The 26,939-nt window shown below is 34.5% G+C and overlaps 2 protein-coding genes across 2 annotated transcripts in view; both read left to right on the plus strand.

Moving 5' to 3' along the window:
• Window positions 1-4,878, plus strand: part of LOC136028209 (uncharacterized) — a 44,322-nt gene extending 39,444 nt beyond the window's left edge. The window contains exon 5 of the mRNA XM_065705924.1: window positions 1,071-4,878. Coding sequence (XP_065561996.1) covers window positions 1,071-1,166 — 96 coding nt within the window. The 3' untranslated portion in view covers window positions 1,167-4,878. The remainder of the gene's footprint in view (window positions 1-1,070) is intronic.
• Window positions 4,879-10,242: 5,364 nt separating this feature from the next.
• The window catches only part of LOC136028204 (protein Jumonji-like), a 57,637-nt gene continuing 40,940 nt past the window's right edge, over window positions 10,243-26,939 (plus strand). Inside the window, exons 1-2 of the mRNA XM_065705918.1 lie at window positions 10,243-10,353; window positions 21,309-21,499. Of these exons, the coding sequence (XP_065561990.1) occupies window positions 10,304-10,353; window positions 21,309-21,499 (241 nt within the window). The 5' untranslated portion in view covers window positions 10,243-10,303. The remainder of the gene's footprint in view (window positions 10,354-21,308; window positions 21,500-26,939) is intronic.

Raw genomic sequence — 26,939 nt, forward strand, 5'->3', positions numbered from 1 at the left:
AGAAGTGTAAGTACATCCAGGTTGTCAAAATAGCGTAGATGCAATTTTTTTATAATGGATATTAAGTTTTATTTTTCTCAGAAACTTGATTAGGTGTGAAACTAAATCAAAGGATGCTATGTGTGTCCAGACTTTCAAAAGGACGTGTATTATTAGAAATAATGGAAAATTATAATCCAAAATTATGAAGACTTTTAGGAATGAATATCGGTATATATATATATATATATATATATATATATATATATATATATATATATATATATATATATATATATATATATATATATATATATATATATATATATATATATATATATATATATATATATATATATATATATATATATATATATATATATATATATATATATATATATATATATATATATATATATATATATATATATATATATATATATATATATATATATATATATATATATATATATATATATATATATATATATATATATATATATATATATATATATATATATATATATATATATATATATATATATATATATATATATATATATATATATATATATATATATATATATATATATATATATATATATATATATATATATATATATATATATATATATATATATATATAAAATGTCAAACCAGATTCATTTTTTGTTGTTGTTTTTTTAGTAATCTGTGTTGTGATAATGTTCTTTTTTTATTATTATGAGGAAAAAAACCATCAGCTCGAAATAAGGATTAATTTCTGCTCGTTTTGAGTTTGACTTGGTTATTCTATTTTAACATTTGTTCGTTTGGGGTTTCATTTGTTTATTAATGGTGACTTGTGGTATTTTTTATGTTAGGAAATGATTTGATTTTATTTCTACTCTTTTTTAGTTTACTATAGCTTTTTACTTTTCTTTGAAAAACTTTTTTGAAACATTTTTTTTTTGTTTTTAATTAATACCATAATATTGTCGACATTACTGTCTTTATCGCAGTTGAATCACACAAAAATCTGTGTATTCCGCAAAGAAAAAGCTGTTGCTACAATTTACTCCTTTTTTCACTTACAGTATATATACTTTTAGATGCTTGAAGACCCAGAACCAAACCCACTACTGGTTAAAGAAGAAGAAGATGAGGACGAAGTTCTGGCGCGCCCAATAAACAACGATGATGATTGACTACTGCGATAAATATTTCTTAGAAACTAGTATTAAATTTACTTGTAGAGTTAGACAGTTTCTGTTTGTGATATAACAGTTGAGGAATTATGTTTTAAAGGAACAAGCTGTAGTTGAAGCCTTCTTAGAATCGAATTTTCGGTTCAATTAATGCATTCCCAGAACTATATTTAAGTCTGCTTGTAAAGATTTAAGACTTAAATTCTGGTAAAGAAAGACATTAATGCAATACATTTTACACGGGTTTCAGACTATCTATAAGCCAGTTGTGTCAATCAATCAATTTATGAATAAAAAAGACTGTGCAGTAGATGGTCATGAGTGCTTTAATCTTTAAGATAAGTTTTTCAGACCCTTAATTTTTTTTTAGAGAGACATACTTCAGAATTAGAAAGCCCTTATTCTGTACTCAGCAATCCTTTCAATTTTCATATGGAGTTTTATATAGAAAAGCTAGATATAAAATACATTCTATGAATGCTTATTGTCAAAATTGAATAAGCAAGTACAAAATTGTTTATTTGGATAGCAATATCTCATAGATAATGTTTAAATATTGTTTTTTTTTCTTATTGATCATTGATTTTCTATATAATTTTATTTCACTTTATTGATCAGCTGAGTTTGATCACGTTTTAGTGATCACATTGATCACTAAAACGAACAAACATTTTTTTCCTACTGTGCGCTTGGTTCCCTTTCACAATTAGGACCTAAAAAAAATGTTCAAGCTGCATATGTTTAGGGTTAAGTGAGTAATTTTTTCGTGTGTTTACTACACGTTTTCTATCTTTGAATGGATGAGTCGGAAGTCGTGTTTAAAAAGAAACAAGAAATGTATTCCATGTAGTAATTTGTTTAGTATACTTTCATTTGAGTTTGAGGACAATTAAATATAAACATAAGTTGAGGGGGTCCCAGTGTTCCATTCAAGGGAAGAATTCAGAATTTTGACTAGAAATCACTACGAAATATTGGAAGTGTCGACTCTTTCTAAAAATGAAGCATATTTTGACCGTAACAACTTCTGTGAAAGAGGCTCCATTCAAAAGTTATAAGCATTTGAAAAGCTGCAAAAACAATCTTTCAATTGCATCTATTTTGCATCAAATTGCATCTATTTAGTAGAGACTGGCATTCAAAGTACGGAGGAGTTCACCCTCAGCAACCTTATCGAGAGTAATCCGCTCTTAGATCGTGATGAGGGTTGCACCATGATACCCTGTGGGTACCCATTAACTCACTTTTCTACAAACAGATTTGTTATTTTCTTGTTTATTTTATTATTACCAAAATATTTGTTAAAAATCACTTCTTATGGGACGTGCTAACCATTGTTGTTGTCATGGCTAAATGTTGTATCTCACATTTTCACGCTTCTGAGATAACCGCAAACCGTTTTGTGGTTTGCAATTCTCGAAGATATGGATCAGCAGGATAACACAGATTCCGATCATCAAATTATGATTGTCCACATGCCCCTCCCCTTAAGATCTGCTTATCAGACGCTTTTTGGCAGTTATCTAAGAAGTGTGAAATTCTTATAAACGACCGATAGGTGTCATTGCGTGATATGTGACTGGCTCCAATTCTTAGTGTTTTTTTTTTTTTTTCGGACTAGTCATTTATGTGTCTTCATTATTGTTTATAATCGTGAAATCTGCAGTATCCACTTTCAAACAAGACTTCATAATCAGCCTGTTCCTTTTGCGTTTACCTCTTCGACTGATATTATTTACGATGTTTAATAAAGGACAGCGTTAATTTTGTTATTGACATTGTGTGACTTTTCAAATGGGAATAGAATTCTGTATTCGGATTAAGTCCTTAGGATAGTATCATAATAAATCTTTTTTTTAAATTAACTGTTCTCTTAAATATCTTGTGTGTTTTTGTTCTTGGTCAATTTTGAAATATAGCCTATTAATTTATTTTAAGCTATTCCCATCTTCTAATACACTGAAACAATAATTAAATCTACATAATTGGGCAAATTATGAAATCTAAAAAATTGCCGTTGTCATCCTTTGGCAAAAATATGAAAACCAGGGATCTTAGTTTTTGGGAAAATTCAGTTTTCTCCGTAAAGAGCATGAAATTAATTAGATAGCGAAATTTGATTAAAGATAATTTCGAGGTTGTATTTCTGCTTAAAGCTTGTCATCAAACCAGTAAATAAAACACAGGTATGGTCAAAACCAAAGCATGAAGCTTAGAACTTGGAAAAATGGTATAAAATATATGTATGGGGAAATTGAGATACAGATACCTTTTTTTTCCAAGATTTGTCAAAACTGTAACAAATAGAACCGATGTAAGGAAATTTTTTTCTGTCATTTCAAGAAATAAGGAAAAGGTATTGAAACGAGGGAGGGGCTTTGTATAGTATTAAACACGTACAGAGTTTAGCTGTCTTTTCTTCTTTCTATGAAATGTTTAAGTCTATTTGGATTTAACCAGTATGTGAAGGTTTGCTAGAGGGTTCTTCCTGACTATTTAATAGTAAGTTTTTAAGCAAGTGCAAGATATACCCTTTTATTTTGGGCCCGACGCTTTTAGACTGTCGGAAAGACGAAAATTCGTCCTCAAGAAATTAAAAAAGTTCCTTTGGGTTTTCCTCTGCTGAAAGTTGGAAAATGATGTCTAACAGTCTTGTTGACTTTCGAAAATGTTAATTATGTAATTTAAAATTAAAATATAAGTGTAATAGTTAGTTTTACACGGATTGGATTCCCATCATTCCTCAATGGAATTCCTTTCAGGATTGACCGTCTTCCCGTCATGTCTTTCAGTTAGATTTTTTTCAACTTTTTCCCTTGGAACCCAATTGGTTTTATGTCAATTCCAAGGCGAAATATTTAAAAGTTAGAATCTCGTCGAGAATAAATAATCCGAAAACCCATGATCTTATAGCCATGTGGAGAATTATTTGTATTTATTTGTCACTTATCATGAAGAATATATAAATATGAAGAAGAAACAACAGACATGGCAGGAAATTTCCTGAAATGGGGAACGATGAAAGGAAAATAATGGGTGGACATGCCATCTTCTTTTATTTTTTTTCTGGATTAACTAGTTCCTCAGATTCTAGCAAACTGGAACTGGCTAAAACAACTGAAAATACTGCCAATGCTAAAGTCTCTGAGTCTGAATCATTTATGCTGTATTGATTTGAAACTTTGCTTCCCTTCGTGACGTCTGGTGTGTGCGAACACTTTCCTAAGAGTGTGAACAGTTTCCCGTCGATATTTGATAAAAAAAAATTCCTAATCGTTTTCCCATCCGTGTGAACTAACTATAAGGAAGAAAAATTATGAGCATGCGCTTTTCGAGTAGCCTATTTTCTATGGAGGAAGTGGTTTCCACTTAATTTTTTCGACTTAAATTTTACCCGCCGTTTTAAAATTTGGAAGAAAATGCTACTTTTGATGATTTTTTTTTATTTACTCATAGTGTCTGTAATGTAAAACTAAGCCTTCCAACTTAAAGAAGGAGATAGTTGGTGATCCAAGTTTTTTTCTAGAATTAACATTGTCTTCTAGGATTTATTTCTACTTTGTCAATATAGTTGCCTTAAGGAATTTTACTAGACAGTTTATTAAAAATAGGAGTTTAATGTGTAAAATATATTTTTCCTATTTGAAAGGTTGATAAAAGACCTGTAGCCTTATATTTAGACTGAAATAAAGTTTTGCTAATTTTTCATATATTAATTTTTGTACTATTCTTTTAGGTTTTTTTTCATGGTTTGGTTCTCGTTTGCCGTTGGAGAATTACGCATTGCGTTTTGACAACTTAATACCCTATAATTTAAAGGAAAGAAACAAAAATTCAACTTCTAAGCTCCGTAAAAAGAAAATCACAAATTTAAATTTGGAAAATGTTTCCTCAATAAATTTTGGTTACAATCCTAATAATTCTATTGGCTTATTAAAGTATTTCAATCCAATAAGTACATCTAAATTCCATAGCATTTAGATTGTCGTTTCCGACGACCATTTGGGATAGCTTTTTGCTTAATTCAAGCCCCACTGCATCTATTTTAAAAAATTGCGTCTAATGTGATTTAGAGTTTTTTTTTTTTTTTTTTGAAACTGGACCTTCCTCACTTCCCAAGTAATTGAAGGTGCTGAGAATGTAAAACGAGACGAAAAAACAAAACAGACTGACTGTGATTTTTAATAAGCAATGGTAAAAACGAAAATTAAGTAAGTACACCGAATCATAAATCGAATTACTTAGAACGGTTGGAATCCGATAGACCAGTAAGAGATCAGATTGTTTGGCTTGCTACAGAACAGCAAAACAATATACCAGGCAACCAGAGCCGTTTAGTGGGGGGAGGTAACCCACTTTGATCAAATTATTCATTTTGAGTCAACCTTTTTTATATTTGAGTCGGGAGGGGATGCTCTAATTAATTTTTCTCTTGGCACCATCAACTCTAGGATCGTTTCTGCGGCAAACCCACATGCTATCACAGATGCCCCCCTTCTATATCTTAATATCAGCGTTAGTCCATCATCAACGGAAGAAATAATTACTGTGTTAAAGAAAACCTATGTAAGAACCCCTCTTGACATTCTGACAGTCCTAATGAATGCCATATTGAATATCCAATGATTGGACAAGGAGTATCCTCCTTAAAATTTTAAAGATTAAGACGAATGCAAAAATTGAAGAGGAATTAGTCTCCTATTGACACCTCGGTAACTCCTGTCGATCAACATGCTGGAGAGAATAGCTCCGTCCTGGACCAGCTTCTTAGGGAAAACATAACGGTTTTTTGCATAACAGGTCCTCTGTCATCTCATGTTTGTCCAATGTTCGCTACTAAAAAAAAAATCCTGTGATTGAAGAAACAGGATATATTTTGTCTTCATGGACTTTAAAAAACCGTTCGATTCGGTAGACAGACTGTGTAGGAAGTCTTTTGACGGTGAGATATCTTAGAAACGAAAAATGGTCTGAATTACATATTCATTCTGAAAGAGCACTGGGGTGTTGTGATTGAACAACAGAAGGAAAGACAAGATTTTGAATTATAATAATAATCGGAGTTAAGCAGGGCTTTATCTTATCATTGCTGCTTTTTATGCAGATAGTAGACTTGCGGTGGCTATGGTATTCCCCTGGAAAACAGAAGAAATGGAGATCTGGGCTTTGTTGACGACATTAAACTGCTCGAGTCTTGCAAACAAAAGCTCCGAGAGCGCCTGAATAGCATACCTGAGCTGGTAAAACAATTTAGCTCTATGTTGACAGAACAAAGAGCATTGTGAATATAAACTTCAGTCCGAACGTAAAGTGTGGCCCTCAAATTGTTAAGCAAGATACCAAATTCATGTACATAGGGGGCATCATTCAAATCACTGGGGGATGTTAGCATGATTTAAAGACCGGGTTTGGACAAGCAATGGGCGCCTTGAAAGATTGCAGTAAGTTGGAAGATCTTGGAAATATATGGTACGGCTGAAGCTGAGACTGTTTAAGAGCAATGAGCTGTCAAACCCTTGTTGCGGTTCAGAAGACTGGTGATTGAACCCCAAATAAGGGAAGGGAAAACCGAGATCCGAGAACATTCGCCAACTTCGCATCCTAAACCTTCACTGGACACAGCAAGTTACGAACGCGCTTGTGAGATAGTTCACTTCGTAACCATTGCGAATGCCTGAAACTCGGCTTCCCCAAACCGTTTTTCAGTGGTAGCCTGTTGGATTAAATTGAAGAGAAAGATTGGCGAATACCCTTAAGCGTAGATATGCGACCGACCTCTGAAGTCTCAGAGTATCTCTGCAACCCAAGAGGGAAGACGCATTGGTAGTGACACTCCTAAGGTCTGACTAACGGCTTTCCTTGGATCCCGTAAACGCCTCTGGAGGCACAGTAGGGACTAAGTTAAGGTCTCATTCTTAATGAATGGTTGTAAAAATGAATGCATACTAACAAGGTGCGGGATATCAGTCATAGTAGTATGAGCCCCTGTAGAACCGACAGACGGAGACAATAGTGACTCTGATGAATTTTACTTGCAGCTACCGGAGCCAATAAACAGGGCCACAGGTGCAAATTCGTTTTTTTTTTATTTGGAGACTTTAACGCCCACGTCGATAGAAACAGGGATAGGTGGAATTCTAGCCTAGGTAAATTTGGTGTAAGAAAAAACTGGACCTTCTAGGGCTATAATGAGAAAAAGGTTGAGATGGCTAGGGCACGCTATATGGATGAAGGATGACAGATTGCCAAAGAGTGTCTTTCTTGGCCAAACGTGTACGGCTAAACTACAAGCAGGTCGTCCTGGGCTGGGCTGGGAGAACGTCGTAAGGAAAGATTTATGGAAGATAGGGACGTCCTGGGAGGTGTAAACAGGGAGGATTTAAGTAGATTGGGGTTGCAAAGGAGTGTGCGGAGCTGTATTGGCCTCAGGTGGTTTCGTACTTCGGTGATTTTGTTAGTAGTAGTAGCAGTACTTAGTAACAAAGTGGTATATACCGATTTTATGTACCAAATTAACATTATAACACAGTATTGCTCTTTTTTAGTGTGTATCATTAGTTGGCAGTAGAGTGTCTTCGAAGTGTTCAGCTTGTGTCTTATTGTGCGACTTGCAGAGTATCCCGGCTTGCAATTTGTGTATGAATTAATTTGATTCTGGCATTCTGCGCATCTGTTTTTATCATCTTCAGGCCTAAGAGCAAATTTTCAGTTGCTCATTTTGTCAATGTGAACCAATTCTATTTAACTTTGATTCGGCATAAAATTTCGAACAAATGTGAGGTCATCTAAAATTTTTGAATTTTAATTCTGTTGCCGGGAAAAAGAAGAGAAATGATGCTCAGAGGAGGCAAATACTTAAAAAAAACATCAAACCAAGAGGCTTTTTGTCTAGCAAATGCAAAGAATGCGCTGTTAATTTGACATTTTTTGGGGTGGTGGGGGAGGAGGGATTAACCTGAAGCGCACACCTTTTAGCGACATGCACACCTTTTTATGTGTGATTATGTGTAGACTACCTCTTCTCATTGATGATTCTACTGATTTTTACCGTATACTTCGCCTCATTTTTTAATTCAGAAGGTGTTTTTTTTTTTTTTTTTAAATGAGAGACCGTAAATAAAGTGAAAAGTGGTATTTCCTTTGTCGCTGTGCTAGGATGAAAATTACCCGCCTTGAGCACCTGTCATGGTAAAAGGAAAAACAAAACCTTCAATTATAACATTAAAACTAATTTAAACATTAGTTTTGCCCATCAATTTTAAAAGCTGTAACAAAAAATGAATAGAAATTTATTTCATAAGGGATTGTTCCTATGCAGCTATAATCTATATTTTCATGCTACGAAACCCGAGATAAACCAAATTTCAATGTAGTAGCATTTTTAAGCGTTTATATCGTCCAAACTACATGCCGTAAGCTTAGGTACCCAATTACACTTTCTATAATGGAGACATTAAAGACTAGATTTAGGTATTGGAAAACTTGTTTTTCCCCCAATAGTTTTATATATATTTTTTATATATATAATAGAAGGGCCACTAAAAATTTAGAAAGGATGAGAAACGAGCCAACACATACAGATCATAGATCTCGTCTGTTTGGTAATAAAAAAATTTAGCCGGATGTTTTTTCTTCATTTTTTCGGTAATTTTGGGGACAGAAAAATCGTTTATTGGTGGAGGTACATCAGTGAAAAGAAGAAAAGTTCAGAACAGGTGGATAAACTGCCAGAGGCAGGAGGAATCTGGAAGGGGAGTGTTTTTCGGGAAACGTATTTTCATGCTGGAGTTTGTCCTTGTAATCTTTTAGAAAAGAAAAGTACAACGTACCTCTATTGGATTATTGCTTTTTTAACCCAGATATTTTTTTAAGAACATAGTATGGAACTATACCTTCTTTCATAATTATTCACAGAGTTCTTTTTTCTGGATAGATTCGATTTTATCTTACTCTTTTTGGGAAATACCGGGGTACCAAACTCAACAAGCAGATTCAAGGTGAGGATTGTCAAAGAAATTATGAACACTTGAAGAATGGGAAGGAGGGGATTATAGGTTTATTTACTAGATTAAGGAGGCAGATAGATGCGTACCCTTATGGATGGGTTTTCTAACATGGTTATCCAATTTCAATTGTGTTCTATCGGACGTGGTTGGAACATCACAATGAATTTCTCTTTGCGAAAATCTTGTAAGAGAATAGAGCATCGGAAACTAACAGAAAATATTGACAGTTTACAATAGCCTAATAGATTCAGTCACGAAAATTGTAGGGAGGTATATGGACTAACAGCAAGTCCTTTCACCTCTTTGACTTCTTCTTAAGAAAAACTAGCCACTGGAAGCACATTTTCTTCCATTCAGCAAACAATGAATGCTTACAATCAATGTTATTGATTGTGGAAATTGCGAGTACCTGAGCTACCTGTGTTCAGCAGCTTAAGGCCACTAGGCCGGCCGGTATCAATATGGCTCTTCCTACTTGTTCTCGCTCTCTTCTGCACAATCAAAAACTATAGATAAATCACATCCTTTTAAAATTGACTTCTTCAAGCTTTAATCGCTAATCAACAATATTTTCCTTCTTTAAGATATCAATTGATTCCTTAAATATCTTACGATCAATATCCCAGGACAGGCTTGAGCCCAGGATAGCTGTATAAGTATTTGGAATCTTAGTCAAGGAGCAGAAACGCTTTAGAGCAATAGTATCCTCACACTGGGCCTGGCAATCAAATAATACACGCTGGATATGATGGAATAGCATGATGCATGATGGAACAGATAAATATTCGAAGATTTTTTTTTATTAGCAAAACGACGGATTTAAGCTCATTGGACTTATGGCTTAGCGAAAAAAGCAAATAGTTATTCACAATAGGTTTCGATACGGGCTTTTGAACATTAATTTATTAATTTGATTACCTAGTGAAAGCTAAAAACTACAAAAACAATTATAATGTGCTTTTTGAAAGTGGTCAATGATTTGTTTTTGATAATTTCATTTTCACCAGTCCCAAACTTGATTTCGCTTACTTTTTGAATACAAATTCGTGATTTATCTCTTACGTCGCATTTGAATTTGACAACAGTGCTTGACAAAATTTAAAAACTGATCAAAAGGCTTCAATTTGCTAAATGGAAACTCCTAGTCCAGTCGACGAGGCCCCGTTCCGCTCAAGCAGAAGGTATAATCAATATCAGACTAAATTCAGACCTAATCATTTTCTTTCATCAATTACATAGGGGCTAGACTACATGCCTGACAAAGTTTAGGCCTATCATGGTTAAATTGTAGTTCAGCTACTTTTTGCTAGGCCTAGGCCTATCTTGAAAAGAGATTAGGTTAGGAAAATGAAATTTTAAGGGATGGGCCAAGTCTACAGGCTAAAGAATGTCCAGGGAATATTTTTTTTTCTGAATTACTTACCTTCACTCCTCCTTCTAGAGGACAGTGACTGTTGATAACCTTTAAAATACCTTGTGATGTGAAATTGAAACTTTGTAAAACAGATCTTCTGCTTAAATGAACTATGAGAAAGCTGTTTTCAGCTTCATAGCTTATTCAATCCCAGTTTATAATGTTTCAAAGATTTGCAAATCTTTAGAAGAAATGCAGTGATATGGCTTAAAATTTGGTAAATGTTTTGCTGTTCATATTATTTACTCACAAATAAAGTTAAAATATCACTCAATACCTTTTTTATACTCTCTAAATATAATATTCATTTTTGCTGGAAATAAATTTTGCTGGCACCCCTATAGCCTATAGGCCAATATATACCAATTTAGGGTATATATTTTCACACTGGGAGGGTTAGAGCAAGGGTTATAAAGTTTATTTCTGATGCAAATCAGAGGGAAGTTTAAACCTTACCCCCCCCTAATGTGTAAACATATACCCTGGATTAGAATATAATCAGGGGTGAGGGTTAAATTTATTTATTTACAAAAAACTTATTATATTTGGAAAGGCATAAAGTGGTATGTTCACTTTATTTGTTAGTCACTAAGGTAAAATTCTACTTTAGCTACTTTTTGATATCTTAGAAAGGCATTAGATTTAAAAAATAAAACTTTGAGGGCAGGGGTAGATCTAGGATCTTCTTTTTTCTTGGGAGGGGGAGCATAATTGGTTGCTTTGGTTAACTTTGTAAACAAAGGAATACCTATAATTAAAAGGGAACCTTGACAATTATGTGTTGTAGGTATGTAGTGGAAATGGTCATGTGTTGTTGAGGGGGAGAGTACATAATAGGTTGCTTTGATTAACTTTGAAAACAAATAAATACCTATAATTAAAAGGGAACCTTGACAATTATGTGTTGTAGATATGTAGTAGAAATGGTCATAAACTTAATCTAAAATTTGGTGATGGTTTAACTTCTAATAAATATGTTGAAATTAAAATGGTATAAAAATATTGATACAAAAAATAGTAAATTATAAAACCACCCTGCCATAAAAATACATAAAAAGCTGTTCACCATCTATAAAAAAATCTGATATTTTTTGCCTTTGCACTTCTGACAAGTATAGCAAGTGAGTTAAGCTTTTTATTGTAAAAAAAAAAAAAAAAATAGTCTTGAACCATCTTTGGGGTCATGCACTCTTTGTGACAATTTGTATAGTTCAAATCATTTAGTATGTTGCCTAACTTTGTGGCATTGCTTAGTAACTATGGCAGTAATGAAGAGTGGGATATGAGGATAAAGATACAACTTGTATATTTGTAAAAGATATGTCAAACATTAAATGCTAGTTCTTTTAGGAGTGAAGGCAGCAGCATCAGCTAGCTCATCACTAGGGCTCATAAAAAGAACAATTTCCTCCAGTTCTCCTAAAATTCTGAGCCTTTTGTATAAAGAACTTGTTTGGCCAAGGCTTGAGACAGGCATGGTCCTTGCATCCCCCTTTTTCAAAAAAGATGCTAAAATTCTTGAAGATGTCCAGAAAAGAGCTACTAAGATGGTGATTGGACTGCATGAGCTCCCTTACCCTACAAGGCTCTGCAAGCTGAAACTCCCAACTCTGGTTTATAGAAGAAGATGGGGTGATGCCATTCTGGTTCATAAACTTATTAATACAAAGGCAGTTCCTGGTCTTCTTCCTCTGGTGTCTCAGGATTCTCGTACAAGGGGACATAACTTGAAGTTATCCAGGCATTTCTCCTCAAAGTGGCAACACGCCCATTTTCTTACCAACCGTGTTGCCAACCTCTGGAACAAATTACTGCCAGATACCATTGCTGCCCAAACCACAGACAGCTTTAAGAACCATCTTGACAACGAATGGTCAAAACAAGAATGGAAGTATAACTGGGAAGCACTTGAATCAGAATCAGCAACATCAAACCACTAGTCAAGTGTATGTATTCAACTATGTGTCATGTGTTATCAACTCTGGAGTTTCTACAAGGAAAAACCCTTATATTGCTCCAAGCTGCAATTTAAGGTAATTTAAGGTAACAAGAAAAACAGAACAAAGAGATAGAAATGCACAGAAGACATTTAAAACAAAGATTTAAAGTATAGACAATAAAGCATTAACTAATCACTGTTTCTTTTTAAAAATAGTGTTTTAATAAACATTATCAACTTTGACAAAATGTCAAAAATTTACTAATCAAACTTTTACTTTTTATAACAACATAGCATATCTGTCGACTTTTTAATGTTCAATATATTTTGCTAAAATTACAAAATTCACAGTTTTATAAGAAAAAGTTTATTTCTCTGTTTCCACAGTCAACATCTACCTCAATATTTCAGTGAATGTTTATAATGGGCAGTCCTGTCAGTCTAGAGTCCTGTCAGTTTAGAGCTCTTCTTCTATTCGTCCTAGAATATTTTAATAAAGACCAAATTTTTCAGAAAAATGGGAACTCTAATAAAGAGGCATGTAGATATGTGCTTCAAGCTAAGTATATGAGTTTAAATAGTCCTTAAGAAAAAAACAAACAATTAGTATGTGTTTGTTATCTTTGTATTTAATACATATAGATTGGTGATTCAAATTCTCAGGTTTTCAAGCTGTGGAAATTTCTAATTATTTTTTTTTTAAATCTTGATATTTTTACATATTCAATTCAAATGTTTAAATCTTGATATATCTGTTGAGCACAAAAATAAAAATTTGAAATTTGACTGAGATTTAGCATTAAGAAAGAGAATTTTCCTGTAAAAGTTCTGATTTATAAACAACTTATCATGGAAATATGATTAGATAGAATGTTTCAAAATAAGTATAAAAATCCTCAGCAGTATATATAGCAATTTAGACAATTTTATGGACAAATATATGCAACCCCCTATACAAAAACATAGCTAAATATAAGCACTGGTTGGTATTGAGAAGGTGAGAAATTCTGAAGTAATATTGCAGTTGCATTCTGTTTCTGTGGTTAACTCAAGTTGTGTGAATTTCCCCCCTTTGTCATTTCTTTTTAAATGTTTGAAAAAAATCAGTGCCATTCTGCTGATTCAAACAGAGAATTCAGAGACCCATCTATACTGATTCCAAGATTAGAATTTATGAGAAACTTTCTAGGAATAGTTGAATCCTGTCTTTTAGGCAAATTTCAGGGCCCTCTAGAGGGTCCTTGTGGTCTCTAGTTGAGGTAGGTACTTCAAAAAACTTTATATGTCCTGGGGGAATTTAAGGTGTTTTTGGAAGGGTGGTTGTATAAACTTCAAAGGGGGATCATTTGATTAGAAATTGAAAGTTTTAATTCCTTTCTTAAGAGTCAAAAGTGATCAAAGGGCATCTACCCCACTTCTGTTTTCTCCAAGTGCATCTTATAAAAATTTCATGATAACCGTTTTATTTGAAATATTCCATCAATCAGATAACAAAACTTCAGAGGTCAACATAACCCCCATAGCCTAGAGGAAGGGTGGTAACTTAGGCCCTAGAGGCATATAAGGTCTTTATGGAAGAGGTGGTCATATAAGCTTCAGAGGGGCCTCAAATGATTAACAATTGATAATACTAATTCCCTCTTTAAGATGCAAAAGTGGTTAGATAGCAACTGCCCCCCTCCCCTCACACCCTTCCCCCCCAAATGAATCTGATTAAAAATTTGAGATTGTCATTTTGTTCAAAATAGACCAAATGTCATAAAAAAACACTCAGGGGTTTACACCCCCCTTAGAAACTGGGGTAAGTGTTGTGTTTCCCCAAGGGTGGATAAGGTTTTTATGAAAGCGGTGGTTTTATCAACTTTGGAGGGGGCTCAATTGATTAGAAATTGAAAGTTCTAGTTCTCTTTTTAAGAGAACTAGACTAGACCCTTGCCCTCTTTTCCCAAAATCACTCCTATTGAATTTTTTATATAGCCATTTTGTTAAAATAAGTTAAAAAAAAATCTGATAACAAAAACTCTAGTGTCAACACAACCTCCAATAGCCCAGAGGCAAGTGTTGTAAGTTATGCCCTTGGGGCAAATGAGGTTTTATGCAAGGTTTTTAAAATAGTTCAAAGATCAGAGATCCTGACCCCCACTAAAAAGAAAAAAAATCTATTAATGATATTGTATTCTGAAACTTATGGAGGCCGACCACTTTCCCCCTGTTGTTTGATCTTCCTCTCCCCCCAAAAACTTATCAATGACAAATCATGAGAGCTGACCCCTGGTCCTTCTTCTTTGGCTTCACCACCCCAAGAATTTTAGCAATATTTTATTCCAAAAATACAGGAGCTGATCCCCTGGGCCTCTCTCTATGTCCCCTTACCCCCCGCAATTTTTTTTATTAATGATGATCTGAAATCAGGGGAGTTGACCTATGGTCCTCCCTTCATGGACCAACACCCCACTCTAAAAACAACTTATCAACAATATTTTATTCCAAAAATCATGGGAGCTAACCTTTGGCCTTCCCTCCATGGCCTGGACCCCCCCCCCTCCCTTCCAAAGAAAAAACATTTATTGACTGCATTTTATTCCAAAATTTATAGGGACTAATCATGGGATCTGACCCCTGGCCCTTTCCCCATTTCCCACCCTCTATAAAAAACAGAAACTTGTTAACAATATTTTATTCCAAAAGCCATGGGAACTGAGCCCTGGCCCTCCCTTCGTGGCCCAATTCTGAACCCCATAAAACAAAATTTATTAATGATATTTTACTCCAAGAATCATGGGAGCTGACCCCTTGCCCTCCCTCCATGTCCCAACCCCTTCCCGAAAAGACGACTTATTGAAGATATTTTATTCTGAAAGTCATGGGAACTGATCCCTGGCCCTCCCTTCATGGCCTGACTCCAATTCACCAAAAAAACAATAACGATATTTTATTCTGAGAATCATGGGGGCTGATCCCTGGCCCTCCATCTTTGTTCCAACCAATTTCCCCCAAAAAACAACTGATTAACAGTAATTTATTTCCATAATCATTGGATCTGACCCTGACCCTCCCCCATGGCTCGACCCCCCTCCTCCCCCAAAAACTGATTAACAATATTTTATTTCAAAAGTCAAGGGAGCTGAACAGTGGACCGACATCATCCCCCAACACACACACACAACTTATTAACAACATTTTATTACAAATATCATAAAAGAGCTGATTCTTGGCCCGTCCTCCATGGCCCAGCCCCTATACAAACAGGAAGTTATTCATGATATTTCATTCCGAAAATCACAGCCCTTTCTTCATGGCTCGACTTCAACTCCCCCCTCTTAAAAACTTATTAATGATATTTCATTCCAGAAACCACGGGAGCTGACCCCTGGCCTTCCCTCCATGTATCAACTCCTCCCCCCATAAACAATAACTTTTTCACGATATTTTATTCTGAAAATCATGTGAACTGACCTCTGGCCCTCCCTTCATTGCCCGACTCCACCCCCCCCCCCCGCCCCTAAAAAGCTTACACATGATATTTTATTGTAAAAATCATGGGAGCTGCCCCCTGGCCCTCCCTCTGTGTCCCAACCCCTTCCTCTCAAAATGTAACAAATTATTAACGATATTTTATTCAAATACTCATGGCATCTGAGCTCTGACCTGACTCCCCTCCTCCCCAAAAAACATATTAACAATATTTAATTTAAAAAATCATGGGAGCCCCCTCCCTCACACAAATCTTATTGACGACATTCTATTAAAAATGTTATGGGAGCTGACCCCTGGTCATCCCTCCATGGCCTGGCCCCCTATAAAAAACGGAAAATTCTTAACAATATTTTGTTCCGAAAATCATGGGAACTGACCCCTTGCCCGACTCTGACCCCCCTAAAAAACTCATTAACGATATTTTATTCCAAAAATCATGGGAGCTGACCCCTGGCTCTCCCTCCTGACCCCTGGCTGTCCCAACCCCTCCTCCCCCAAAAAACAATAACTTATTGACTCCTCCACCCAAAAAACAATAACTTATTTTCTGATACCTGGCTCTCCTCTATGGGCCGACCCCGTCCTTCCCCTCAAAAGACTTAATTACGATATTTTGTTCCGAAAATCTTGGGAGCTGACCCCTATACTGACCCCCCCCCACAAAAACCCATTAACGATGTTTTATTACAAATATGGTGGGAACTGCCTATGGCCCTCCCTCCATGGCTCCCCCCTTAACAAAACTAGTTGACAATATTTTATTCAAAAAAAAATCATGGGAACTGACCCCATGGCTCTCCTTCCATGGACCAACGAAGTTTTTCATGAAAGGTAAAGGCCATATTAAACTTAAGATCAGACCGAAAAGAAGTTTTTCAATGAAAATTAAAGGCCATATTAAAATTAAGATCAGAAGAAATCTACAAATAGAAGCCTGCTATAACTCAAATTAAAACCACCAGAAATTACTACCAAAGAAAAAATGAAGCCCAAAACGACGGAAATCAAATAAACAATCATAAAGTGCCGAAACCCTATAGGCAAATGTGTATTCGCCTGATGAGCCCTTGTGTTGGGTGGTCGCCTTTGAACTATTTGTCTTATTTATTATTTTAAATATCCGATATATGACGACTTATACTTACTTACAACACGACTGCCTGTCCATGGATTATTCTTTGCGGTTGATTGTGTATGGCTATGTTATTTGACCTATGTAATTGGATGGATGAATAGGGTTAAGGCCTTGTTCAAGTACTGATTTATTTTAATTACTAATGTAGGAAAACAGTCTTCCTTTCTCCTTCTGTCTTTCTTTTTTGTTTATATGATAATTTTTCTTGTATATATTATCTATTATTTATTATTCATTATTTATTATATTTTATATTTTATTTAATATTTATTTTTTAATATTTTTTATTATTTCTTATAGTTTAAATTGTTTATGTTTGGTTGTATGGTGTGTGTTTGTTTCCGTGTTCGTGCTGTTGCACTTTTGATTTAGTTTTTTAATATAGAAAAAAAATACAACAGGTACTAATATAAATGGATAAACAAATCTTAAAACAAGTCAAGCTTAATTTGAATATGCAAATCAAGCTTAAAACAAACAAAAATGTTTTGCTGTTGAAGTACAAAAAAAAAACCAAAACGAACACAATTTAATTAAACACTCATAGGAAACAAACATACAATAATATAAACTATAAAATAATATAATATAATATTATACAATAATATAAATATAATATATACTAATATAAATTTATAAATAAATCTTAAAGCGAGTGAAACTTAAATTGAATGTGCAATTCAAGTTTAACATGGACAAAAATCACCACAAACAAGGCTCTGGACATTGCCTTCTTCTCTCAATGTAAAATTCTAAAACCTACTGCGTCATTGCCGCTTCACTGAAAACGATTTATATTGCAAATATTTTCTTTTGTACTTATTTTAATATTGAAAATAAACATAGATATTTCAGTGAAATTAAATTTTGAACTGACGAGTTTCCAGCAATTAATATCATTATGTATCAAATATTCAGTTTAATTTTATTAGTTCTTCCAAGGCTGTTCAAGACAAATATAGTTTCCCTACAAACAAGAGTTTGGATACTGCCCCCTTCCCTAACTGCAGGAACGTAATTTGCTATGGGACAGGGGGGACAACTGCCCCCTCTAGTCCTAAGTTTGCCTCCCCCTACCCCAGCTGTAATTTTGTTTCTGCAAAAAATCCTGTCAGAATTAAAATAAGCCTGCATAGCTTAATTATCCAGAGAAATAGGTCAGTTTTCTTTAGTATATATTGGCTTTTATGGTAATATTTCACTTGATTTGGGAAAATCGGTAACAAAATCCCTCAGGATTTTGTCGAAATTATGCCACTGCCTAACTGTAAAAGTCTAAAGCCTACTGCTTCATTGGCGCTTCACTGAAAATGAATTATATTGCAAATATTTTCTTTTCCAGTTACTACAGTATCGAAAATTGAGAATAAAAATTACAGTGAAATATAATTCTGAACTGACGATTTTCAACAATTAATATTGTTATATCAAATATTCAGTTTTATTTTTTAATTGTACTTTGTTTTGGGTTTCATCTATACTTCAGTAATAAAATATTTTTGTTTTTTTTAAGCTTTATTTGCATATTCAAACTAAGCTTTACCCGTTTTATGATTTATTTTGTATGATTTCTCGTTATATGATTTATATCAGTTTTCCCAGGATGTGAAAACTGAAAGATTTGTCTCCTCGCTTCTGAAAATGGGCAAGCATAAATAATTCAGACATAGGTTTCTTTATAATTTTTGGAAAGAAACCTTTTATGAAAATTTTTGCAAAAAAAATCAGAATGGGGCTGTAAATGAGCACCCTGGCAGTCCACGCCATCAACACTGAGCACTGAATGAATATTGGATGAAAAAACCTGGGTCTGAGTAGAAACGTGTCAGAACTCCTGTGTTAAAAAAAAAAGCCAAATTAGTAGAAAGGGAAGAGGACTTAGGAAGAAGGCCTGTGGCCATTTGAACAAAAACACCACTAATATTGATTGACAAAGCCACACTAACACTTATTGGTCATTAGATTGAAAAATCTTCTATTTTGTGTTTCAGTCTCTGAAAAATATTTAAATGCTTTTGTTCCAAAATGTGTGAAATAAACCACCTTTTCTAGTTAATTTGCCTAAGACGCAAGAATAGCTTCTAAGCCAAAGTATTAATAATCTCCTTCAGGAAATAGACCAACACTCAGAAGATACCTCAGTCACTGTACCCATAACCACCGTGTTTGACATTAATCTGGAGTTCTTTGATAACACTGACCAGATCTCTAATGCGCGAAAGTTGGACTTAATGTGTAGGCACTGGTAACCAGTAAAGAACTGCAAATTTCCTGAAATAGTTAAACAGAATGTTGAGGGTAAAGTGAAAAAAATTTGTCGTTTTCAAAGTATGTGGCTCCAAAAGTATTCATGGTTTGTGTTCGGTCCTTAATAAAAATGTGCCTCCTATTAATACTGCTTCCTATTTGCAGAATCTGAGACTAGTGAAGGCTCACATTAGACGCTTGGATGCTTAGTTTCGAAGCCATACTAACCTTAAAGATGCTCTTACTAACATTAAGTATCATGGTGAAAGGCAGTTTTATCTAACTGAAATACAAAGATCTATGCTGTTTATCAAAATACAAGATGAAAAACATACCAGTTGACGAGCAATTGAATTTGAAAATTGCAAGGAAAGGATTAAAAACCGATTATGGTCAAGACCAATGGCTTGGCTATTCTTTTTGTGGTTTTCATGAACTAGCCCTGCTGGGTCTTTAGGAAAAAAGTGATCTCCTTGCAATAGCGTTGAAAATGAAGGGGTATTCAAAGGATTGTTGTGATTGATGATAGATTGCAGAAACACAAATTGTGGGAGCATTTCGAATTATCCACTAAGAGTGCGAAATATAAATCTGCTCCAGCGCGGAAGGATATCGTCGTTAGTGTAGGCAGTGTCATTCGGGACACAATTTTGAACAGATCGAAAGTTGTGGTGTTTTTTTTTTATATTGGCTGATGAGATGAGTGATGCAACTTCAAAAGAACAGCTTGTTCGTATCGTCCGTTTCTATGACAATCATCAAATAGAAAAAATATTTTTTGCGTTTCGACACTGAGAGTGATTTCACTAGCGTGGTTCTTGCAAAGTAGACTATTAGACTCTACTTTGAGTTTGGATAAGACATGAATAAGTTAGTTGGAATTGGCCTTGATGGAGGTAGTAGCATGTCAGCAGGCAGGAGGCAGTAGAAGGCCTCCAGACGGGACTTAATTCAAGGGCTATATATACTTACAAGAAGTTTTTTTCCCTAATCCCACTGATGAACTGAGTTATTAGCTTCTTTGCTGCCGCATATAAAAAAGCAAAAGTTCCTTTGCTTTTGTGGCACATGGCGGGTTGAAAGGCATGATAGTATTGTCACTTTTCTGGAGCTTTTCCCTGCTTTTGTTATATTAATGGAGAACTTTATGGAAAATTAGTCTGATCCAGGTCTAATGGCTTAGTAGCAGCCATTACCTAGTTCAGCTTCATTTTCCCTCTGATTCTTGTGAAAAAGTGATTTCGATTCTAATTTCAGCATTTGTTTTTTTCTGCAGAAGGAAAATTAGGTCTACATACCTTCTGTGAACATATGGATCTACGCAAGTCTGTATTAGTGGTCTTCAGTTAGGTTAGTTGAACTCATTACATTATCTTCTTTAATAAACAAGCTCAAAAAGGGAACTATGACAGTAATATACTTAGTTGCTGGTGAGTTTCTGGACTTCTGGTAGCTTTTAGCTGGAACCCCTCCCCCCGACCGGAAATTCTATATACTTCACTGGTTGCGGTTACATCAGCAAAAAAATAAAAATATAATGAATAAAGAAAAAGAAAGAACTTTAACTGGTTTGACTTTCTTTTCGCCAATAAGAAATTTGCAACCAGATGTCAGTATATATATATTTATGAATTAGATGATAATAAATTCAGAATTGACAGCCATTCCTAACAAAATTTGCCTCTCTTTTCCTTTCTTTCTTTTGTGTACCTAATGTTTCAGCGTTAAGTGCATACAACTAGAATTTTAGAGCAGGGAGGGAGAGGTGTGTAATGCATATGCATTTGAACCAAACTCAAAACGAGTCCTGAAAGAGCCTTGGTTCAGTCGTCTGATTCTCCTCTCCTGTATGCGCAAGTGCTGTTACAGTCTAGGTGCCACACTATTTAAATGTATAAATTAAATGATGTGTTTTTTGTTTTAGTTTGAAAATACAAGCACAGAGAAAATTTGCACAAGGATATGGACCGGCTGCATTTTTTCAGACACAGTTGAAAAATCCATCTGCTACTGAATATCCCACAACCATTCAAACTCCGCTAAAGGATGTTCCTGACTTTGATATTGACTCATTGCCATCTACTGAGGATTTTTTAGATTTCTTATGCTACAGAGGTAGTCTCTTTATTTTTTTTTTTTTGATTGCTTCAATCTGTTTTGGTCAAAGTTATGACCAATGGGTCATAAATGTCCCTCAGTGTTATGCAAGCCTGCAAATGATGTCCTAGCAATGCATTTGGGAAGATAAATAGTTATTTCAAAACATCAATTTTAAAAGTTTTCCCACAAAATTTTTTTTCAAAGAATGCTAAAGAGCAATGTTAAAACTTAAAAAACCAGAAGTTACTGTTAAACAATAATTAAAGCCCAAAACTAACATGAATTAGAATGCGTCAAACATTAAGGTGACAGGTAATAATATAGATTAATAATTAAAAATGAACCCAAGTCAAACTTAAAGGTAACCAAAGTTATTACAAACTGGTATTTGGATACTGAACCTCCCCTCTAACAATAATCCTTCTAAACTCTATTCTGTCATTTGCATTTTGTTGAAAAATATATGTATTTTTGACAATGTGCTTTAATTTTCCATCAATGAAAAACAAAAAATAAAATCACTGTAATAATCAATATACTTAAAAGAACTAATATAAATCAATTGAATGTTTTACATTTAATGATTTCTGGAAATCTCAGCAATTCACGACTTTATTTAATAGTATTTTTTTATTTTTTCAATATATAAATACAAAAATTACATTTGAAAATAGCTTATTTTCAGTAAAGCACAAAAGACAATAGGCTTCCAAAGGTTTACGGTTGAAGGGGGAGGGGGAGTACTCTTTTTTGTAGTATTTTTGTTTGTTTTAAGGTTGACCTGAGTATTCAGTTTAATTTTCACTCGTTTTAGGATTTAATTATTCATCTATATCAATACCTGTTACCTTTATGTTTGATGCGATTGCTTATTTAGTTTCTGCTCGTTTTGGGTTTCTATTATTCTTTAACAGCGATTTTCAGTCGTTTTAATTCTGAAATATTATAGGACTTTAGCTCTGTTTGTCTTAAGTTCTAATATGGTTCTTTACTTTTCTTCGAACAACTTATTTTTGGGAATTTTTTTTTTAAAATCAAAGTCTGTTCGTTTTTGATTGGTGTTCGAATTTGCGTTTGATTCATTGGTCAAAATATTATCTGGAGCAACATAAAAGATATGTAACAGAAGAATTACCCACTTCTCTTTATTTCTTATTTATTAATCTCCTTTATTTATGACTTTGACGTGAGTGTTTGCTAAGTACAGTGTGGAATTCTGACAACCTGGATGCGCATAATGTCTTTAGGTTGTGTTCAACATACATTTCAAAATTCCCTAAAAGTTAAAACTTAATACCCTAGCAGTTCTTCAAGTATTTTACATACATCCTTTTGACAACCTGGATGCAGATAGTGTCTCTTGATGTATTTCAATATGACTTGGCCTGCTTTACTTAAATCCCTTCTATCCTTCAAGGTCGTTTTTCGGCCATTTTTTTTATCAGTCTATTGAAGTAATTCCTATACGAACTTTTATCCTCTGTCAGGTAGAGTAGTTGCAGTATATTCAGCGCAGAAAAATTATATTTCCATCTATTTTTGGGGCTTCCTCTAGGGCAAGAACCATGTACACGGCCTTCAAAGGCTATCTTTGGGAGGTGAGTACTAATTATTATGTCAAGGATAGCATGTTTTCAACTTAAGACTTTGAAGAAGCTTGGTGTTGAATACTCTATCATAATAAGTGATCCCATCAATACGTCATATTGATTTTGTTTCAAAGGCAGAAAGGCGACCCTAATCATCTGTTTTAAGAGTCCAAGTTTCAAAGGCATAAATGGCGGTAGGGATAATGAGCAAGTTGAATAGTCTCGCTTTAAGCATTGTTGAAAAATTGTTGAAAAAATATTATCACTGGCTATTTGGTCAGAAACCCGCTTGGTATTCAGGGCTGACCGCCGATCATATTGCTTAGATGCGTGTAAGCATTACTCTTGTCAAAATTTTAGTGGTATGGCTTGTAAGACTGGTTGGTCGATAGTTTTGGCTATTGCTTTAGAAAATTCTTATGAAGGGGGCCTGTCGTAGTTTTGTACCATGGTGAATGGAAGTAACCTAATTCGCATGCAGGTATGATGTTTTTTTTTTATGAAGGTCAACAAGGGGCTCGTATTTGACTTTTAGAAGTTTCGACTGTATTCCATCAGGGCCGGAAGCTTTATTTGTTTTATGATCTCTGACGATAATTTCTATTTCCGAGCAGAGAGGGGGGGGGGGTCCGTAGCGATTACGAGAAAACTAGGAAGTACGGCTGGGTCAAGGAGGATGGTCGAGTTCAGATTCTTTTTAGTGTTCTTTTCATCTAGAGTGGGTTCCATATGTGGATTGAAAATGGTTACCGTGTTCATCGAAGAAGGAGCATATTTTATAATCTATTTTTTTAGCAAATTCCCTCACACCTTTGTACACGAAGTGTGAGTCGCCTTTCTTGAAAGCCGTTTCGCACTGCTCACATTTTTACTTAATGAGGGCGCCGTGGGCACAGTGTATGGTTTTTTCTACTCCCTGTTTATGTTGCTGATATTTGTCTCTGGTTTCTCTGTCTTGCTTGTCGGCAAGGTTGAGCTTTTCACCGCGGAGCTGAATGATCTCGTCAGTAAATTAAGGCTTCTGGCCAGCCAGAGACAAATATAACATCCAGTTTTGTACATTCAACAGGATGAGAGCGACATCGCTGACAATTTGTGTGCTCCTTGTCACCAGGTTGTCAATCTCGTTCTTAGACAGTGTTAGCGAGGAGCTTGACGTGACTTCTGAGATTTTCTTGGACAGTAGATGGCAATGTAGGCTATTCAGGAGATCTGTTCGAAACTTAAAGATATTCAAAGACAACTTTGAGGCTATTTTAAGTCTCGCTCTGGAAATAACCATAACACGCGAGTGATCAATATAAAGGTCACCATTGGCCAGCGTGACGCTGTTCTTAACAGACGTTTTCCAACGCCAAGACATGGCGTTATAGTTTATGAGATTTTGATTTTTTCTATCGGGGGAATTCTATGTAGTTTTACGTAGGAGTATATGCTTGATGACTGTGTTTTGGATGATTACGTCGCTGTCTTTGCAGAACTTTATCAGGCCCTCACCTCTCTGTTTAGTTGTCCATTACCAGATTTATCCTTCACATCTTTCTGGCCTACGTGTTCCTTGCAAGCCGTACATTAAAGTCATCAGCGAAAAAGATTTTGTCCTTTTTTGGGACAGAATCGACTAGATTTTGAAGTTTGAGATAGAAAATTTCAGACTCTTCGTCATCTCTGATGAGGTCCGGAAGGTAAACTTGAATAACTGTAAGATTGACAGTGAGTCTTTTAGGCGAATCATAATAGGTCGTTTTGAGATGAGAGTTGTAATAATCAGAGATTTTTCAGCCTTTCTAGACAGTAAAAATCCAACTTCCTGTTGACGTTTTCCATCATTGCGTTCAGAGAGGGTAAGGGTGGCGTAACCGTGTTTCTCTTCGCCAGTGGTCAGGGTCGGGTGTAGATAGACCGATAACGTCCCAGCTATACCGGTTTATCTCTCTCGGAAGAAGATATTTTGATCGGACGATTTTGATAAAAAAAGAGGTGGGGGAGGAGGCCTAGTTGCCCTCCCATTTTAGGGTTATAAAAATCTATAGTTGCAAAAATGAGAAAAATCAATAAAAGGAAGTATACCCAGCCTCTGGAAAGAGGCTAGGTATCATTCAAAAAGGTAAAAAAAATATAAAAAAATCCACGGTAGTATATACAAGATGTTGGAGAGATTGTGTCCTCCCTACAAACTTTATATTTGGCTTTATACGGCAGAGGAATTTTTTTTCCTGAACATCTTCAAACTGAAGATAACATATTTTTAGATTAAGAGGATGAGCGGATTATAAAATTAGTATTGAATTGCGGAATAAAACAGGTCAGATATCTAAACAAATTTAGATCAAACTAAGTTTTAAATCTTAACCCCAAGAACCTGTGTGGAGACACGGGCGTCAGGTGTTTTATTGCACCTGTATTGACGCACAGGTCGGTTAAGAACTTTATCAACAATAGATTGGAATTTCAACAACTGAAGATCGTTTGAATCCCAACAAAGTGAATATTCAAAACAGCATTGGGTTATTCTAATCGTTGTTGTATTTCCGATTTGTTTAGAAGCAAAATTGTTCGTTTCCTAAATCCGTGTTGCTTTTTAAACTTTTTGAACAATAAGCTAGTTGGGTTTCCTGTTATATTATTGAGTTTTGAATTTGTTCATGAACAAATATTTTGGATTTTCTCTGCCTCTACTGAGTTTCCAATTTGTTTGCAAATGAATATGTTGGATTTCCATAACCATATTGAATATACAGTTTGTTGAAAATTTCTGTGTGCCTATTCAGTTGGCTAATCTCAGTGTTGAATTCTAGGTCTTTTGAGTTCCCTGACTAGTTTTGTTGAATATCTTAAGCCTACAGTTGGATTTACAGTTCTTCTCACTGCGTTTCCTATGCTAGCGTTGTTAAATTTTTTAGGTTTTCAGTCTGATTCCTGGTCGTTTGATTTCCCTTTCTAATCTTTGAAACAACAATAAATAGAGCAATAATTGTGTATTTATGTATGTGTGTTTTTTTTCCCGAAAACGGCTCCATATTTTTCGGGAAATTTTGTATCTTGGAACATTCTGACCTAAGAAAAATATGCATAAATGTGCATTGCTTCTTTAATGAAATATCTTTGAAAGGAAATATCAGTATGAAAAGACGTTAAATTGCGTAAAAAAGTAAAAAACAGGGAATTGCAAAAAAATATTTTTATACATTTTAACAAGGGATTAGAACAATCCAAATACCTTAAAAACAGAACCAAAAGCTTAAGCTTAGTAGACAATATACACATACCATTTTCATTTCATATTCCAAAAACATCATTACCGAATTTCTTTTGTTACAAGTATATGCAATGTCTTTTTAAGACATGAAAAAAAGTTGAAATTTTTTTAATCGATAAAGTTATTATGTAAACTGCAAAAATATTTGTGAGGCCTGAGCAATAATTTTAATATTTTAATTCAAAATTGAAAAACACCTAATTTTTTTTTTTTTTTTTTTTTTATAGATAAAACCATCTCGCTATGTGATTAAGCTTACAAGTTTGAACGCAACCAGTTATATAATGTCAGTTGAAAGGCCCAAAAAACGAAAATTTGCAATTATTACAAATGATGATTCTTTGGGACCACCTGAACTATCAAACGGGATAAGGGTTTATTTTGACAAGGGATTACAAAAATTCAAAAACGTTAAAAGGAAATCAAAAGTTTGAAGCTTAGTACATATCTTTGTTAGAAATCGGACTAGCTTTAATAATCTAATATCTTTGAACATACACAGGATGAAAAGACAATAAATTGCGGAAAGAGCAAAAAAACCGGTAATTGCCGAAATATTTGTATATATTTTAACACGGGATTACAGCAATGCGAAAACCTTAATAAG

The sequence above is a fragment of the Artemia franciscana genome, chromosome 6 (genome assembly GCF_032884065.1).
Source record: "Artemia franciscana chromosome 6, ASM3288406v1, whole genome shotgun sequence".
NCBI classification, from domain to species: domain Eukaryota; kingdom Metazoa; phylum Arthropoda; class Branchiopoda; order Anostraca; family Artemiidae; genus Artemia; species Artemia franciscana.